The 18504-nt window shown below is 35.2% G+C and overlaps 1 protein-coding gene across 10 annotated transcripts in view; it reads right to left on the bottom strand.

Moving 5' to 3' along the window:
• LOC145292174 (uncharacterized) overlaps positions 1-18504 on the bottom strand; it is an 806320-nt gene that overhangs the window by 502538 nt on the left and 285278 nt on the right. For all 10 annotated transcript variants that reach the window (XM_080138436.1, XM_080138439.1, XM_080138442.1 and 7 more), the window contains one exon: positions 4762-4983. In XM_080138436.1, coding sequence (XP_079994562.1) covers positions 4762-4983 — 222 coding nt within the window. The remainder of the gene's footprint in view (positions 1-4761; positions 4984-18504) is intronic.

Genomic DNA, 18504 nt, shown 5'->3' with positions numbered 1-18504 from the left:
TCTCTCCTCTATCGTTATTTTCATAGTAAGTGCTTGTCTGAGCTTCAATCTATGATCCCCCCTTGCCAAACGTTCACAAAAAAACACTCGTCTAGCAACAACAACTATAAAAAATTTCCCTCACTCTCTATCTGTGTTTAAATCTAAATGCAAATTCCATGAAGAGCTTATTTCATAGAATTTTTCATCTGTGGAACTCTGTTTTGCTGGTCTGCTTTCCAGCTGACTACAATATGGCCATCTTCAAGTTCAATGTAAACAAGTTCTCATTGAGCCACCCTCCTAAATAATCCATTGTCCCCCATTTCCACCACTAACTATTAATACGCTGTTGTCTCAGTGTCTACTGTATATTCATTCATCACTTATCCTTGAGTGGCTTTCGGGCCTTGATATTTGGTGAATCCCATGTTAAACAAAAAAGTGTATAGTTCTGGAATGTTTCCATCATGACCTCGTCTCGGCCAACATTTTCATTTATGATCTCTGTATAGTTGCGAAATCGTTTTATGTTTTGCAATCATGCATTTTTTTTATAGGAAAGATAGAGATAAGAATGCTACGTAGAAATGTAAGAATAATTAAGAAAATTTGACTCGTCTCCTCACGAGGGCAAATTTAGACACAAGGTCAAATTTTAATGTGGAAAAAAAAATCCAGTTCCCCTAAATTATATTGTTAACTGTATTGCACTTTTACCGTGTATCTACAGACGCACACGCACGCACACGCGCACATATTATTTTTAAAATATCTGTGAAATAAATTTATTACATCAGTTGCGAAAATAATTACATCAACTGTAGATTGTCAGAGATTGGCATTTTGGATAGGAGCAAAGTTTAGTATCTCTTCTGACAGTACACTTCATTTTTTTCTATTCTCGGTCGGTGAAAGATTCATCCTTCTAGAGTGAGGTAATTTAAATTTTTTGTTTCAATCCAGAGTCCCTTCCTCCTTTCTATTTACTTGCCTCTCCACAAAAGAGGCACTTTAGATTAGAACAAAAATAAAAATTGTCTCAGTCTAGAAGGATCTCTGATTACCTGTCCGAGAAAAGAATAGATGTATAGGCAAAAGGCCAAGAAGATTTGAAAGAAAAAAAATGTATTATAACGTGAGTGTGTGCGCATGTGCGTACGTATGTACATACATACGTGTGCGCTCTCATGCGCGTGTGTGTATGTGTGTGTAAGGAAGTGAAAAGGATACAAAGGAGGGAAAGTGATAGGTGTGGGGGTAGTTATTAAAATAAACGATAAATGGAGAGGAATACAGAGAATATGTAAGAAAGAAAAGAGAGAGAAAGAGGTAGAGAGGGGAAATAAACTAAGAAAGGAAAACACAAATAAATGGAGTGAAAAAGGGTGATCCAAAGAAAGAAAGAGAAAAACGCAGAGCTAAGACAGATAAAGAGAATCAAAGAAAAAAGAGGAAAATGTGAGTGGGAATCACAGAAAGTGTGATAGGGATGCGAAATGAAAAATGGTGAAAAAGACAAAAAAAAGCAAAAAAAAAAAAAAAGCAAAAAAAAGCAAAAAAATAAGACAAAACAAAAGTAAAAAAAGCAAAAAAAACAAAACAAAAAGCAAAAAAAAAGCAAAAAAAGCATAAAAAAAGCAAAAAAGTATAAAAAAAGAAAAAAGGTAAAAAAAGAAAAAAAAGAAAAAAAGAAAGAAGAAAAAAAAGCAAAAAAAAAGCAAAAAAAGAAAGAGAAAAATAAGGAAAGTGAAAAAATAGAATAAAAAAAAATGGCTAAATTTTGGTTTTGTTTATATCATACCAATCATTTTCAAATCCGATCATTTTGATAAAAGTTTTTATGCTTAAAGTTCTTTACATCTTCTTGGTTTTGTTTTACGGCATATCAAACCTTTTCATGTTATTAAATGTCGAATCCGGTCATTTTAGCAAAAGTTTTATGCTTTAATTTCTATATATCTTGAGAGAGAGAGAGAGAGAGAGAGAGAGAGAGAGAGAGAGAGAGAGAGAGAGAGAGAGAGAGAGAGAGAGAGAGAGAGATTATTTTATTGTAATTTTCTCACACATTGGTGAATACAGTGTCACGTGGTATTGATAGATGTTACCTATACTTAATATGCACTCCGTTGGTTACTTATCAAACATTAATATTAGATTCAACCTTTGTCCAGATTCGCCGCAGCATATCTGGCACGATTAAGTACTTTCCTGTTGTACAACCATGGTTCCATGTAATTTACTGTTACTGTTATTGGTTTCATAACTCGCCAGGGTTGTAGAAACGTTGCATAGTGAATAAACCACGAACTATTCTTTTGTTAATTAACGTAGAAAAGAGTATAAGAACAGTTAACCTTTACCTACGTCAATATTAGCTTCAGATGCCACTCGCAGCTTGTTTTGGGCTAAATTTGTTATATAGGGGGGCCCTACGCTAGTAAGTAGAGATTATGTTAACTAGTATGAATTTTGGCAAGGGTTACATTAAGTATATGTCAGGATAACCTGATGGCAAACGGAAATAGACCCAACTACAAGTAGCATGATTGAGGCAGGGGTCCAAAGGTTAACTCCCTAGACAAAATGCGCTAGAAATGGTAAAATAGAAATGACGTCACGTGTTCGAGACACGTAGCAGAATTTCTAGGCAGTAAGTTTGCATGCTGAAAATGTTGATAGAAACTAAACGAATGTCACTTGATGACGCTGTCTACACATCTCAACCCCCAAGTAAAAAATAACAAGTATTATAATAAAATAATGAGAATTAGATTCATCTCTTTTCCTTTAAACAACCTTTCTCTAAAGAAAAACTTTTGCAAGCCAGCGAGTTTCCATTGTGTTCCATGCAGAAGCAGATTCGTTTTGAGTTAAACAGAATATCACTACTATTAGGGGATCATGAAACACACATGGAAAAGTGACCGTGCACGTATGTAAAAAGACTTTTATTATATTTGATTTGTTTCCTGATCGCTAACTGGAAAAAACAAACAAGTGCATCAGATAGTATTTGCTGGAACGACACCTTGAACGATTCGTTTAATCTGTTATTATACTAAAACTCTGAATTTGTTTGTCACTAAATGTTAACATCATGACATCGTTTTTAGCAAACGTTTTAAACTTAACCACTAATGCTGGAATGTTATATGTTTGTGTTTTGATTCTAGCTAGCACCTAATGTTACATGAAAGGGCTGTCCCCTTCCCATGTAAGTAAAAAGACATACTAGATAAGTAAAAATGATATTAGGACAAGGCTAGAATCGAACCCTGTAGGCAAGTGTTAAAGATAATGGAAAATGAAATGTTAGAAATTCAGTCCATTGTTAATTCTATTAGAAACACTTATATATTGTTTATGTCGGAAAAAGAGTCGATTATACATTCTTTTAGAAATCTGGATATTAAATATGTCAGTTAAAAGAATGGACAATGCAAGTTTAAATATATTGTTAAAAAATAGGTTAGAATTAGAATTGAGGATTCTTTGTTTGCCCAAAGTGTGTTGGACAGACATGTGTAGAAAACTTGATATAGTCACGTTGGTAAACACACTTCTGACATCATAAACAAAGGAGATTTCTCAATATAGGAATCTGAGGGTTCGAAGTTAGAGTTGATGAGGATCAGATATTCAGAGCAGATCACACACGGTGATAGTTAGTTGTAGAGGAGAGCCCCTTAGAAGCGAAGGGAGGAAAATAGACCATGTAAATTAAAGTTTGAATCCCTGACATCACCGATCGGTCGATTGAAGAATAAAGAAACCAACTATGTTTGTAAGTGTTTGTCTCGTGTCGTCATTCTTTACAACAGAAAAGGTAAATGTGTTTATCATTATCTTGTAACGAACTTTGTACAAGCCCCTCACAAGTAATGTGCTTCCTCCATCACAAGTAATGTCTCCCCTCCTCTGATATGTGTTATAAGAACTGTTGCATCATATCTCCCAGTCCGTATTAATATGGAACCTCCAAGAATGAATTAGTCTGATATAAATGTCCCCCTCCATATTTATCATCACAGTCGTCATGATATTCAAAGAACTTTTTTAAATGTCTTTCCTATCAGAATTGTCATCACCATCGTTATTCATGTATAATGATTCATGTATTATGAATACGCGTTAATGTGCCCCCAATATGAGCTCTCTGCTATTTAACACTAAGTCATATATTTTGTAAAACTTTTGAAATCACTACTATATATTGGGTACGATATAATAATCAATGGCGCTATAATGATAATAATGATTGATGATGATGATGATGATAATAATAATAATAATAATAATAAAATATGAAACCTGCATGAATTAAAATATAATATTTAAGCATATTTTACGATCCGGTTATGTCGGAAGCAGTACTACTATATATTGGGTACAATATAATAATCAATAGAGAATTGAGTCTATTAGGAAGTAGGAAATCTGCACACATTAAAATATCATACTTAAGCGTAACTTACGACCAGGCAACGCCAGGCGACCTTCTATTGTTTTTTAAAGTTGAAATGTTACAGATTATCACATCAATGTTTACAGAGTAAGGAGTGGAATGTATACCATGTTTATGGGATACCAGTTAATACCATATGACACTTTGTGAGATAATGCGACACTTTTTATCAAGGTTTGAGAAAATTACAATAAACTTACATTGTATATTTGTCAGAAATTAAACATACTCTTTTTGCTCTTCCAGATAAATGAAGAAAAAATAATAAATAGGTAATAGGAAGTAAGAAGGAAGATACAAATAAGGGATCTTACTCTTTTTTAATGCATGAAATGCAGATATATCCCTTGCTTGCCATGTCATAACTGCTGCACGATTTGCAGATATATGCTCTGCACTTTGTGCATATTTGCCTCCGATTGAAAATGTAACCAAACGCACGACAACAGCACCAACAGAAATTTTCATTGAAATCTTTCCTTTGAGTGAGAAAAGTTTTCTGCGTTTCTTCGTGTTTTACCTCTTCTTCAATTTTCCTGGAAAACAGACGAAAAAACGTTTCGTTATTAAAAAGATAAATTACAAAGGAACATTGAATCATAGGTTATAGCAGATGTACCCGGCGTTGCCCGGTATTAAACGTAACGTTAAATTTCTTTTAAAAAATGAAGTAAAAAAACGAAAAAATAACAAAAAAAACTGAGACTACGAGGGTGCAAAGTTAGGAGAGTAGGGAGGATGGGGAAGGATTTCATAACCACACGCTCGTGCTTCTGATTTGGCGACATGCGAGTTGTGGACCGGAGTGTTGTCCTGCAGGAGGAGGGTACCTTTGCTGATCTTGACCCGCCTCTTGATTTTGATAGCTTCCCTTAATTTCCTCAAAAGTGAAGAATAATAGGCTCTTGTAATTGTGGTACCCTTTGCCAGGAAATCTGGTCCCAGAAGACTTGTGAGCATGACCTTGCCAGCGGAGGGCTGCACCCTTGCCTTCTTTGGAGGTGGTGAGTCCAAGTGCTTCCACTGCATTGACTGGGCTTTGGTCTTTGGATCATAGTGATGGACCCAGGTTTCATCCTGCGTAATCAGTCTTTTGAAAAACTTTGACTCATCTTCTTGGCACATTTCCAAATTCATCCTCGAGCATTCGACGCATTCTCGCTTCTTGAATGGTGTGAGCAACCTGCGAATCAATCTGGCAGACACCTTATGCATATGCTAATAGTCATCAATGCAAATGGTCATGAATGATAGTTTCCACAGACCCTGTACTAATCTTGACATCTTGGGATATTTGGCGAATAGTAATGCGCCGATCTTCCAAAATGGCAGCCTCAACTTCATGGGCAGATGCCTCATCAATGGCAGAAGGGGGACGACCAGGTCTGGGAGCTGTTTCCACAGACTTCGGCCATGTTTGAATTCACGATGCCAGCGTTTTACAAGGTCATATGATGGGGCATTATCACCATAAGTTTCTTTCATTTCATCAAAAGTCTCCTGTGGTGTGCATTCTTTTTAAATACAAAAACTGGATCACTGCTCAACATTCAACGGGCTCTATTTCACACCTGACTCAGTTTAAACACCTGTAAAACAGAAACTACAATTAGTTCAGAGCTGTAATTTACCACATAACCCGTAGAGATATAAATCATTGCACATGCAAAATTTCAACTAGATCAGACAACTGGAAGTGGGTCAGGGGCATTACTTATTGCACGCCCCTCATATGCATGCGAGTATTATATTTTTTCTAAATAGTTCACTTTTATGAGTAAAACAAAATACTCGAGCTGAGATGGAAACCAAAACCTAAACACAGTAAATCAAGTACCATAACCATAAGGCCAGCTTTCCACGATCTTTAAAAGGTGTTTTAAATACTACTTATTCTTAACATAAGGAAGGTGTCATGTGAACGATATGCGCATATGTAGTTATGAGACAGTTGACAAAAAGATAAAAATTCGATAACCCCCAAGTACCAATTGTTCAATTTTGACTCTTTAGCAATTAATGTTTCCGGATGAAAACCGATAAAAAAGTTTCCCACATGTTTGAATACCCTTGTCCATTAAATAAATAATGAAGACAGAACAAGAAAAAGTATCCGGTGAGAGATTTAAGCGGACGACTTCAATGTGATTTTCTTGTATCGGGTTAGGTTATGATGTTAACGTGTTCTGCACCCTTTTTACACAATGTTATAAATAATTTAAAAGTTATTACTGATCTATAAAAAACTGTGTGGGTACAAATACAGCACATTATCAGTTGGGCATAAGGGGCTACTATTTAGGTACATGTTTAAAAGGGGACTACATGATATGTACATGAGATGTCTGTTCACATTACATTTAAATTTCTGCAGTCTAGGAAGCAGGAAAGTGTTAGAGAATTCTAAAGTCTAACAGCTCTTGAGAGAGAACTATTAGAGTAAAAGGCCTTCAGGCATCTCGAGACCTCCATAGTAGAGGAATGAAATTTTACTGCTTGTTGAATTAAACAGGAGTATGTACGCTGAGGGGGCATAAGTGCTATGAGTTCAAAGGACATTTTTTTAATTTTTTTTTTATTCAATTTTCACCCCAAACAAGGCATAGTGCCACTTTGAAGCAGGGGGCTACTATCAGGGACTTAATTAGCGGGGTCATTATGAAGGGAGATGAGTAGAAAGATGTTTGTTGACATTACACTTGAACTTCTGCATATCGTTGCAGTTGGGAAAGCATAACCCCGGAAGGGAGTTCCAAAGACCCGCAGTTCTGGGGAAGAAACTATTGGAGTAAAAGGCTTTCTTGCACCTAGGGATCTCTACTGTAAAGGGATGAGACTTAGTAGCTTGTCGGGTTTGTCGGGGATAGTTATGTCGGGGAGGTACAAGTGTTTGCAGTTCGTCAGAGCATTCACCATTGAAGTATTTGTAGAACAGGCAGAGGGATGCAACATCTCGTCGATGGGACAGAGGCTGAAGCCTAGATGACAGTTCAGGACCTATCAGGTTGGCGACTCTCTTTTGAACCCTGTCCAGGAGCGAGAGACAAGAAGCAGATGCACCAGCCCAGATGTGACAACAGTACTCCATACATGGGCGAATGGTTGCCTTATAGAGGTATAGGATATTGTCAGGCGTAAGTAGTTTTCTAGCACGGTAGAGGGAGCCAACCTTCCTTGCAGCAGCCTTGGCAATGCTCTCAATGTATCTATTCCAGTTCATATTCCCTGTAAACGTTAGGCCGAGGAGTTTAAAAGAAGTACTTTCAGGTAATGTGTTCTTGGCCATTGCTATTGGTGGTAGAGAAGGTTTCTTGTAGTTATTGAAGGAAACAAGCTTAGTCTTAGCAGCATTGAATGTGACCAACCATTTTTGTCCCCATTCCACTACGGATTGAAGGTCATCCTCTAGTGTTTCTGCCATTTCCTTGGATATGTGTTCATTTGTTTTCCCCTCATATCTGTTATAGAGAGTGGTGTCATCGGCAAATATACCCATCTCCGAAACAATTTTATCAGGGAGGTCGTTTATGAATATCAGGAATAATAGAGGTCCAAGGATAGACCCCTGAGGTACTCCCGCATTTATTTCGTATTGTTTGGATGTACGACCGTCGAGGACAACTTTGATTTTTCTATTACTTAAGAAGGATTTAATTACATTATGAATTCTTCCAGTGATTCCATATGATCTAATTTTCCTTAGAAGACCATCGTGCCATACCCTGTCAAAAGCCTTAGATATATCGAGGGCCACCGCTCTACCCTCTCCCGTTTTATCCAATGAACGGTATATACGTTCAGAAGCTACAGTTAAGATATCTGCTGTTGAACGGGCTTGCCTGAATCCATATTGTTTGTCAGTCAGGAGTTTAGCAGCTGTTAGGTGCTGGACTAGGGCTTGATTAACTAAGGACTCAAATATTTTGGCGAAAAGCGGGAGGAGGCTAATGGGGCGATAATTTAGTGGGTCAGTTCTTTCATCAGAATTCTTGAAGACTGGTACCACAGAGGCGGTTTTCCAGCAGTCGGGAAAACAAGATTCGTTAAGGCATTTATTGTAAAGTTTGGACAGAACTGGAGCAACCTCGGCAGAGCATTTTTTTAATAGCACAGCCGGGATGAGATCTGGTCCACACGCTTTTGAGGTGTCTAGGTTTTTTTATAATAGCATGTACCTGAGAAGGGGTGATTTTCAAATCGTCTAATGAGGCGTCTGTTCGCAGAGGAAAATCAGGGAGTGAGTGGTGTAGCGAGTTCAGTGTGGAGTTTGAGGCAAACCGACTGGCAAGCAGATTAGCCTTGTCAGTTGCCGTGCAAGCAACCTCATGATCGTTTGGTAGTGGGGGAATAGTTGACTGTCCATTATTTACTACGCTGTTGTAGATTTTCCAAAAATCCCGGGTTCCTAATTTCTGGTGGTTTCAGAGTAATCTGTCTTAGCTGTCTCTATCACAATTATTTCTAGCTTCTATAAACTTCTGTTTATTTGAGCTGGACTTATGTCGGTTGAATCTGCAGAATGCATGCTGCCTTTGACAAATGGCAGCTGCACAAGCAGAAGTAAACCATTGGGGGGAGTGGGGCTTGCTATAGAAATTCCGTGTGGGAACATGTGCTTCAATAGCAGTTTTGAACCATTCAGTGGTCTCATTTACACACTGTTCCGCTGGAAGAGTAAAGATATTTTGCCATTTTACTAAAGTACTTTTAAGCAGGCACAACATTGTGGCGATATGACAGCTTTGGTTATAGTGTGAGACATATTAGATTAAAGATTCTGTTTTGTACCTTGTCTTAGAGTAAGAGACTGATGCACCAGCCCAGATGTGGAAATAATAATTCAGGCATGTACGATTAGTAGCTGTGTAGAGATATAGGATACTTTCAGAGGTGAGTTTTTTTCTAGCATAATGAAGGTGTTAGGTAATAACATTGTTAAAAATTAAATTAGTTATTACCGATCTATCCAGCTGTCTATCTATCTATTTATCTATCTAACCAGTGATATTGTTAAAATAGTTTATATTGCAGATTATTTATTGTCTGGAGAATATAATTGGTCGGGAATGTTAAAATGGGTTTTAACTGAAGATGTTTACAGAAATTAACTAAGTAAAAAATAAACTATTTATCTGTGCCTAAATCCAAACGTAGATTCCATGAGCAAAGCTTCTTTCTTAGAACTGCATGCCAATGAAATTCTCTGCCGCTTGCCTGTTTCCCACCTGACTACAACTTGGACGTCTTCAAGTCCAACATAAACAAACTCCTGACAAACCGCCCCCTTAAGTAAAACACTCTATCAAAACCCTCAATACTAATGATTACTACAATACTATCTCATTGATTACTGTACACGCAATAACCCTTATCCCTGAGTGACCTTCGGACTTTGATAAGTGGTGACCCCCATGTAAAAAAAAAAAAAAAAAAAAAAACGACCTCCAACAGTTGCGTACGTGACAGAGGTCACACATTAAGAGACGTGTGCTTTTGATGGTGATGTAACGGAACTGCCAGGTCAAAAGGTCAAGAATATTAGATTGAAGAGTTTGAGTTTGATCACGAAAGTGAACAGGCGTGCTTCAACGCCAGGAAGTGGGACTGAAAGAACAAGCATGAAGACACGTAATTCAGACGCCTTGTGAAGAGACAGCTGAAATAAATTTATATTTTAAAAATATAAAGTGTTGTTCTGTAGTTTCACAAAAGAAGAAAAAAACAGGTGTCTCAATCGGTTATGATGTTGGTCGTTGCATGTTTCATCACAGAGTCCAACAGTGAAGATAGAAGAACTTCAAGAAAAGAAAAGGTATGAAGCATCTATCATTCTACTTATAAAATAGGATACTTTTATGTAAATACGAACTACAATATATCCCCTTGTGATACCCCGCTGTAAAACATACTAGCGAGGGGTACCCGGCGTTGCCCGGGTGTTTGGAGGTGTATGTGGGGGGGGGGGTTAAAAAAAAGTAAGTATGAGGATCGAACCCGAACCGTTGGGGCAAAGTTGTAAATTAAAGTGTGAAAAAAAAAGTGCGACGTTAACCATTGCTCCACCGCGAGATGCTAACGGAAACACGTTTGAATTTATTTAATTACTTAGATTTAGCAGGTGCCCGTTTTAATGATTTAATGAGGTCAAGTTTGACTGCGGGATAGTATTCATTTACTGCTGAACGATTTCCCCACCCCCAAGATGTTATAGGAAAAAGACTAACCCACATGCGGCGAGCGACAAGTATTGAATATTTATCTTCCCGAAATCGAGCAAATTAAATAGACAGGCGAGCTTCGTTGTTAACTGTGAGATATTATGATTTATATGTGATATAAAAAGTTTTAAAAAGTTGTTAAGCAAGCGACCGCTTCTCTGAAAAAAGCTTTTTGTTGACATACAGAAAAGGCGAACACACACACATACATACATACATACATACATACATAATACATTTTCGCTTTTATATATATAGATGTGTAGACGTCGATTTGATACGTAGCAATACAAAATGACAATGTACACGTTTATATCATCCTCTCCTGGCTACCCCACCATTATGTAGCAGAGGTAGCGCATCTTCTTTGCAGCAGCCTTGGAAATGTCCTCAAAGTATTTTTATAACAATGTGTTATGCTTCTTCATTAACGAGAAACTGTATAAACACTGCATTCATTGAAAAATATTCAATTTTCAGAACTTTTGTGCCACGGGAATAAAATTAGAAATAGAAATAAAACTTGAACATAATTAAAAAAAAAAACAAAACAAAAAAAACAAACATTTTAATTGCCACCAAGTTACCCTCAAAATGTCTGCCAAAAAAAAATGTTTTTTAAAATAATCATGACTTCTTAATTACTTTAGAGGATTCAGTGTTATTAATTATTATCATTTTTTATTTATCATGTAACGAATTTTTGTGACTGATTGGCATAAATATTTTGTTTTCTTACTTAATCACATTCACGAAATTTCAGCTAAAATTACTTCTCGGTAAAAAAAAATTCTCTTTGCAATTTTTAGACAAAAAACAAAATATGTGTATAAAAACAGCTTCCTGTAATTCTATTGAGGTTTTGCAAATAATGTCGGTGCATGAGAAAAAATTGTCTCCCTTGAATTTTTATACTGCCAGGTCAAATGATATAATTAGGTAAGAGGAATTTTTGGTTAATCATTCGTAATGAGTATGATCGGTTTACCTCTGTGTACTGCATTTGTTAATCTACTAGCTGATGTATCTGGCGTTGCCCGGTATTAAATGTAATGTTAAATTCCTTTAAAGAATGAATTGAAAAAACTGACACCTGTGCATGCAAGTATTATGGCTTTTTTAAAATAGTTTACTTCTTGTAGATAAAAAAATACTCGAGTCGAGATCGAAATCGAAACCTAGAGACAGTGAGTCAAGTACGTTACCCATTAGGCCAGCTTACCATGTCCTTTAAAAAAGTGTTTTCAAGCCTACTTAATCTTAACATAAAGAAGCTGTCATGTGAACGATTTGTGCATGCGCAGTCGTGAAACAGTTGACAAACAGACAAAATCCGATGACTGCAATTACCAATTTTTCAATTTTGATCCCTTAGCAGCATTTTCCCGGATGAAAAAAAGTTTTCCACATGTCTGCATACCCTATATACCACATTTCAAGCCTTTAGATCATTTTTATAAAAATATAGATATATAGATATAACAATACGCTAAAATACTTCATATTTGTACGTACATTATCGTATTTCACACATTAAAAACAATGAGATTGTTCTATTGTTAGTTACTGGTGATTAATTTGATGTCGCTAAGTTAAAAATTTCCGTCTTTACCTATTTACAAATGAATTGTTCAAAACTCTTACTATCGCTCTGTCGATTAAAACAAAGCAGTTTGATATAAATACATTTCACAAAGTGACGCAGAGTTTATTGATTTAAAAAATATTTAACTGACGATTATTTTTATGCTAAAAAGACAGAAACTATTTATTATTTTAAAAAGAATTAAATTCCTAAAATTTAACGAAAAAACATTTGTCTTAATTATTTAAATAATAAATAGCTGACTATAAAAATTATTATTAAAAAGAAAGTTTAATATTTTTTTCTTAAAAGTATTGATCCTGTCAGATATTTATTATTTCAAAGAGAATAATTAACACTAAATTATACAAATCGATATAGAAAACATGAAATTTTGCACAGAAAGTCGAACTGATGGATATCATAAACATTGTCTGGTATTAAATTTGTCCCGGTGTTATGAAGTGTGCTGGGCCCATAACCTGTTAAGTGTTGTTACATTATGTTGAATAAAGATGGTGGCGTAGTTCAGATCAGATCTTTACTGTAATTCGCAGTAACCAAGATGGCGGCAAGAATCAAATGCGGTCTGTGATGTATTTAGCGGCGAGTTGTAATAAAATTCTAATTGTCATTGGTGATAAATGTTGCAAAATATTCCACTCCAGAAATTTGTGAAAAAACTTTTGCAACAAATCTTGCTTTAAAAGTTTCACTGCCAGAAGCTGTGATTTTTTTGGAAACAACCCAGCGTGAAGAAATTATATTTTTATTTGTTGGTTTTACCACTATTTCGTATGTGTTATTTTCAGATAAAGCTTTCAATTCGGATATCATAGCTTGTTCCCATTCTTGGTGATTTTCTGAATTAATCACCTCATTATAACTTTCCGGTGCGTTGTTCAACGAATAACAGTAATCCACTGTGTAATCTTATATATTTTTAATTTGTAAGAAGTCTGACCTTTTTCTCTCCCTTATTGGGTATCGATGTGTCCGGTTAATATTTTCGCAGATGTTCTACTGTAATTGTCGTCGTTATTAATATTTTCATTGTAATCGATTAAGATGCTAGGTAATATTTCACGTTTTTCACCCACTGGATCGCCATTTTTTAAATTTAATGTATCATTGAATTTTACACATCTAACCCCTTTTATGGTATATGATGGACTATTTTTATCGTAACCTACGAAAATACCTTTTTCGCCTTTTAGTATTTAGTTTACTGGTGTTTTCTATAAATGCAAAACAATCAGAATCAAATAGATGCATTCTGTTCATTTTAGGTTTTACACCGCAAAACGCTTCATATGGCGTTTTGCCTTGTCGGTTATTGCACGATTTATTTCTGATATATGCTGCTGCCATTAAAGCGTACGTCCATAAACTATGCATTAATTTCGATTCGATAAGTAGGCATCTTGTCATCTCAAAAAGGGTTCGCCATGCCCTTTCATCGGTGCCATTTTGGAAGGGGGAATACGGCGCAGATTTCTCGTGTTTAATACGGTGGTTAATTAATAGAAGTTCAAAGTCTTTACTAGTAGATTCAGTCCCATTGTCTGAGTGAATACATTTTACTGAGCCGTACGGAGCAATATCAGCTAAATATTTCTTAGTGGCGAGGATAGTGTCGGATTTGCTTTTTAGAAAATAAACTAGAATTAAACCGGAAAAATTATCAATAAAGTTCAAAACGTACCTTAGATTATTTCTCCCCATCGGGCTGATCGGACCTGCTAAGTCACAATGCACAAGTGAGAGAATTTTCGTAGCTTTTTTTTGTCTGGCGTTCGGCTTATATATTTTATCATTTTCCCCTGTGCACACACATCACAATTTGTGAGATCATCTGAAGGTATTATTTTCATGCCTTCTAGTACATTTGGTAATTTTTTAATATCAGCTGTATTGCAGTGTCCTAGAATTTTATGCCAGGTTTCTAAGTCGTGATAGGCAGTTTTTGAGGGAACCATACTTTTTAAATAATATAGTTGGCCATTTTCTTTAATGTCAAATACAGTTCCATTGGGTTATATCAATTTTGACTTGTTTTGGCCAAAATTTATATTCGCGCCTTGTTTAATTGCCGCCTGCACGGAAAATCTGTCTTGCTTAAATGTAGGTATGAACAGAGCATTTTTTAGAATACAGTTACAGATTTCGCTTTATTATTTTTTGGGATATTTTAGCATCGCCTCTTTTCAAGACTATATCATTTATTTGGCTACCGTCGGCAAATTCGACAAAATGACTTTGTGGATTAAAGTTTGAATCAAAATTAATAAAATCAGATTCCTTGGTGATAACGTGTGCTGTAGCACCACAATCTACATGGAGATTTTTACCGTTTGTGGTATTGTCAAAGTTACATGTGAATAGAAATGTATGTTCTTCCTCAAAGTTCTCAACGTTTTTTACGGAGTCCATTTTAGAGCGTTTATATCGACATTCGAAACTGAAATTTATGGGTTTGTCTTTTTGCATTATAACACTTGTAAATGGTTTAAAATCGGCTGGAAGTCCCTTGAGGGTCATTGATATCAACAAGCTATCGCTTATTATTTCACCCGAGAGTTTTAAGGCATTGGCGGTTGTTTATGCCCGTATAACGTAGTCGGTAATAGTTCTATCCTCGTTACGTTTCAGGGACGTTAGTTCTGTATATAGTGATATAATTGTCGGTTTCTCTTTTGATAAATAATGTTCTCTTAATATGTTCAATGCTTTCCGTCCGTCATCCAATGCATCTCTTATAACCAGAGACAGACTTCTATCGTCTAAGCATTGAATCAATTCTGCAAAAACAGTCGCATTCTTTTCGAGAAATTCGGAGTCGTTAAGATTCTCTGTTGGAGATTGTATGACTTTGTATAGTTTTCGAATCCTTAGATATCCCAGAAATTTTACCTGACATAATTCGAATTTAGATTCCGATCCGTCAAAGAAAAGACGATGGCTGGGCCCATAACCTGTTACGTGCTGTGACATTATGTTGAACAAAGATGGCGGCGTAGTTCAGATCAGATCTTTACTGTAATTGGCAGTAACGAAGATGGCGGCCAAGAATCAAATGCAGTCCATGACGTATTTAGCGGCGAACTGATTGAATCCGGAATTCGACAATTTTTATACTAACTTTGGAAAGTTTTCATTGGTTGTTTAGCACAGCCGGTGGTTATAAAAATGATTGGCGAATCCACTGGTCTCATACCCCCAAATAGTAGTTAAAAACAGTTTACAGTGGCAGTGTTGGGACTTGTGAGTGTGAGGATAAAACTCCTTTTCTTTCTTTTACTTACAAGTAATCAAATATAAAATATCAATTAGGATTAAATCTAGGATCTGAAATATTTTTTTATTTTTAGACAGTACAGACCAATATGACTGACAAAATAGTTTTGTAGATTTGATTAAAAAAATATCATGGGGAAAAAACTGGTTTTATTGTATACATATAAGATTATTGTTTGCTAAAGACTATAACTGCTTGCAAACTAAAATTGTCCAAGCGCCAGAACGAGTGAATGAAGATGAATTCTCACTTTTCTTTATTTTCTGTTTACAATATTCTATTAATCCTATTTAAACTTAAATTATTCCTTGTGTCTTGTCTTCCCATTTTGTTGTAAATATTCTCAATTATCCCCCTTTAAATTGCGAATTGCTACGAAACCATGGAAAATGATTATTTGAAAAAAAAAAAAAAAAAAGAAAAAAAACCCAAAACGAAGGTTCTTTCTCTTAGAGATGAAAAATATCAGTCTCCCCCCCCCCCTTTGTGTAAATAAGACGGTACAATAGACGCACTGTTCAGGTTTGCAAGCACTTCCATCTTTTACGCTTTTGTATATTTTTAACAACTCACTCAAAATTACTGCAAACTCCAACCATAATAGATCACATTAGAGACGCCCTTAAATGGGTAAACGGAAATGGGCAAAACTGGACTTTTAATTTGAGCTTTTCTTTTAGGTGAATCGTCGCGGTAGTAATGAGCTTTGAAGAGCTTACGGTCAATCACATTCCACTACCGTGAGAGGTGACGATGGTTCAGCGGTTAACAATACGGACTGACGATCTGAGTGTCCCAAGTATCCAATTCGTTTGTTTTTTTCATTTTCTGTTTTTATTTGTACGTAAAGAATAGATATATTAAAAAAAATACGGACTTTTTTCCACATAAAACAATTTTCTTTTATATTTATTACTTTCCTACAACTAAGTTAACGTTTGTTTTCCTATGAAATTGTACTATATATAACCAATTATCAAGACGCCAAAAGCCACTATAGCATAAGGGATATTGAATTGATTCACCTTAAATAATAGAACATTAAAAAGCACTGTTAATATTGGACTTAAAAAATTTACGGTTTTAAAAGACCAGACAAAGGCAAGATTTTTTAAAAGAAATATGTTATTAAAATTAAATGGATTTTTTTCGACCCATAAAAGCGTTCTCCTGAGGAAAACCAGGCATTACTACCAGCATTGCACGTACAATAAAGAAGACAAATATGTGATCTGGATTTTACTGAACGAGGACTCTTCCATGGGTTGAAAATTTTAATTTGATTTTATTAAATGCATATGTTCAGTAAAAATAAAATATCGCATTTGTCAACTCTTTTAAACCATTAAATTTTTAATTTTGATTCACTTAAAGTTTAAATATTAAGTGACTCCATTATTTTTAGTTTCTTTTTTCCATATTAAATGACGGTTTCAAGCATTAGAACATTGGCATGCCTAAATAATTCAGTACTGACCATTCGATTATTAGTTTAAAAGAATTTAATCTTCACCATCATTTAAGACGCTGGAAAGATTAAAAAGGAAACGTATTGCTGTTGGTGGTGGAAATTTTGCAATTTTATTTCGCTCCTAATGTAACTATCGCTAGACGTCGCATCCCTATTATGTTACCTAGCACCTCCTCTCCTCTTCTGATGAGAAGCATTAAGTTTCGAAATAACATGGTATAAAGAGTTCTCACTTACTCTATATCCCAATTGATGTACACCTCTATTGAATAAATGAATAAATCTATATATATTACTACATAGTTTTATATTGTCATTTTCTTTATTTATTGATCACTATATATATATATATATATATATATATATATATATATATATATATATATATGATATATATATACATATATATATATATATATATATATATATGATATATATATATACATATATATATATATACATATATATATACATATATATAATAGGACAACATGAGTATGAAATGAAGTCACAAAACTATATATTGGTGGATATAGATTGGTTCATTTATTGAGTAATGGAATTCAAGCACTTATTTGGGGGGATAGATGACTAAATTTCTGAACATTTCAACTGTACTTATCTTGTTTTTGCTTTTTTTTTTTTTGGTTTTTCTCCAAATTATATCTGCAATGAGTTCTTCAAAATCTAAATTAATACAAAAGAAAAAAAAACCCCGACCTCACAAATTGAAAGTTCCATTACAGTATCTTATAAGGTAAAGCTAGAATGCTCGAATCATTCTCTATCGAGGTTAGATAAAGCCAAAAAATATCCACCCATAAATATGGGAGGGGAGACTATTTTCAAATATCGTCCTAAACTGGGAATATTAAGCTAGAATGCTTGAACATTCTCTATCGAGGTAATTAAAGCCAAAAAGAAAAGCAAAACAAAAGCATTGTTGAATTAAAAGAAAAATACAGAACCCAAGATGCCAGCCCTACTCCAACATTTCCTTTTACGTACCCAGCATAAAACAAATTAGACCGGCTAGTTCTTTCCTCTTCTTCGATATGAACTCGAGACCGCAGGGTCAAACTCTTTCAAAAGCTAAGATAAGCTATTTTCTATCTATAATTTTGGAATCCATTTGTCTTAATATCGCAAAAATTTGTGTATTGCAGACATTATTTTTTATTGATTTTTTTTTTTCAGGTTTGATTAAATTTCTGAACATTTCAACTGTACTTATCTTGCTTTTGCTCTTTTTTTTATAATGAAGAGTAGATAATGCAGTGGATGTGTTATCAGCAGCTCCAGTAACTCTCGCTTTTCCTTTTTTGTCCCTCAGTCCAATGAGTTATTTTTCTGACAACGGGTGAAGAAAAAGCTGCTTTCCAGATCGGTAGTACTTTGTGAACGGTAGCCTGAAATGTCGGAAATTTTTCTGTCTCTATGTCTATCCTTGTGGTCATGTCACTAGTAAGGGTGCTGGAGGTAAAC

The sequence above is a fragment of the Euprymna scolopes genome, chromosome 13 (genome assembly GCF_053919585.1).
Source record: "Euprymna scolopes isolate OS-2025 chromosome 13, ASM5391958v1, whole genome shotgun sequence".
In the NCBI taxonomy this organism is placed as follows: domain Eukaryota; kingdom Metazoa; phylum Mollusca; class Cephalopoda; order Sepiida; family Sepiolidae; genus Euprymna; species Euprymna scolopes.
Note: the sequence above shows the minus strand (reverse complement) of the source record. Positions and strands in the feature narration are given on the sequence as shown.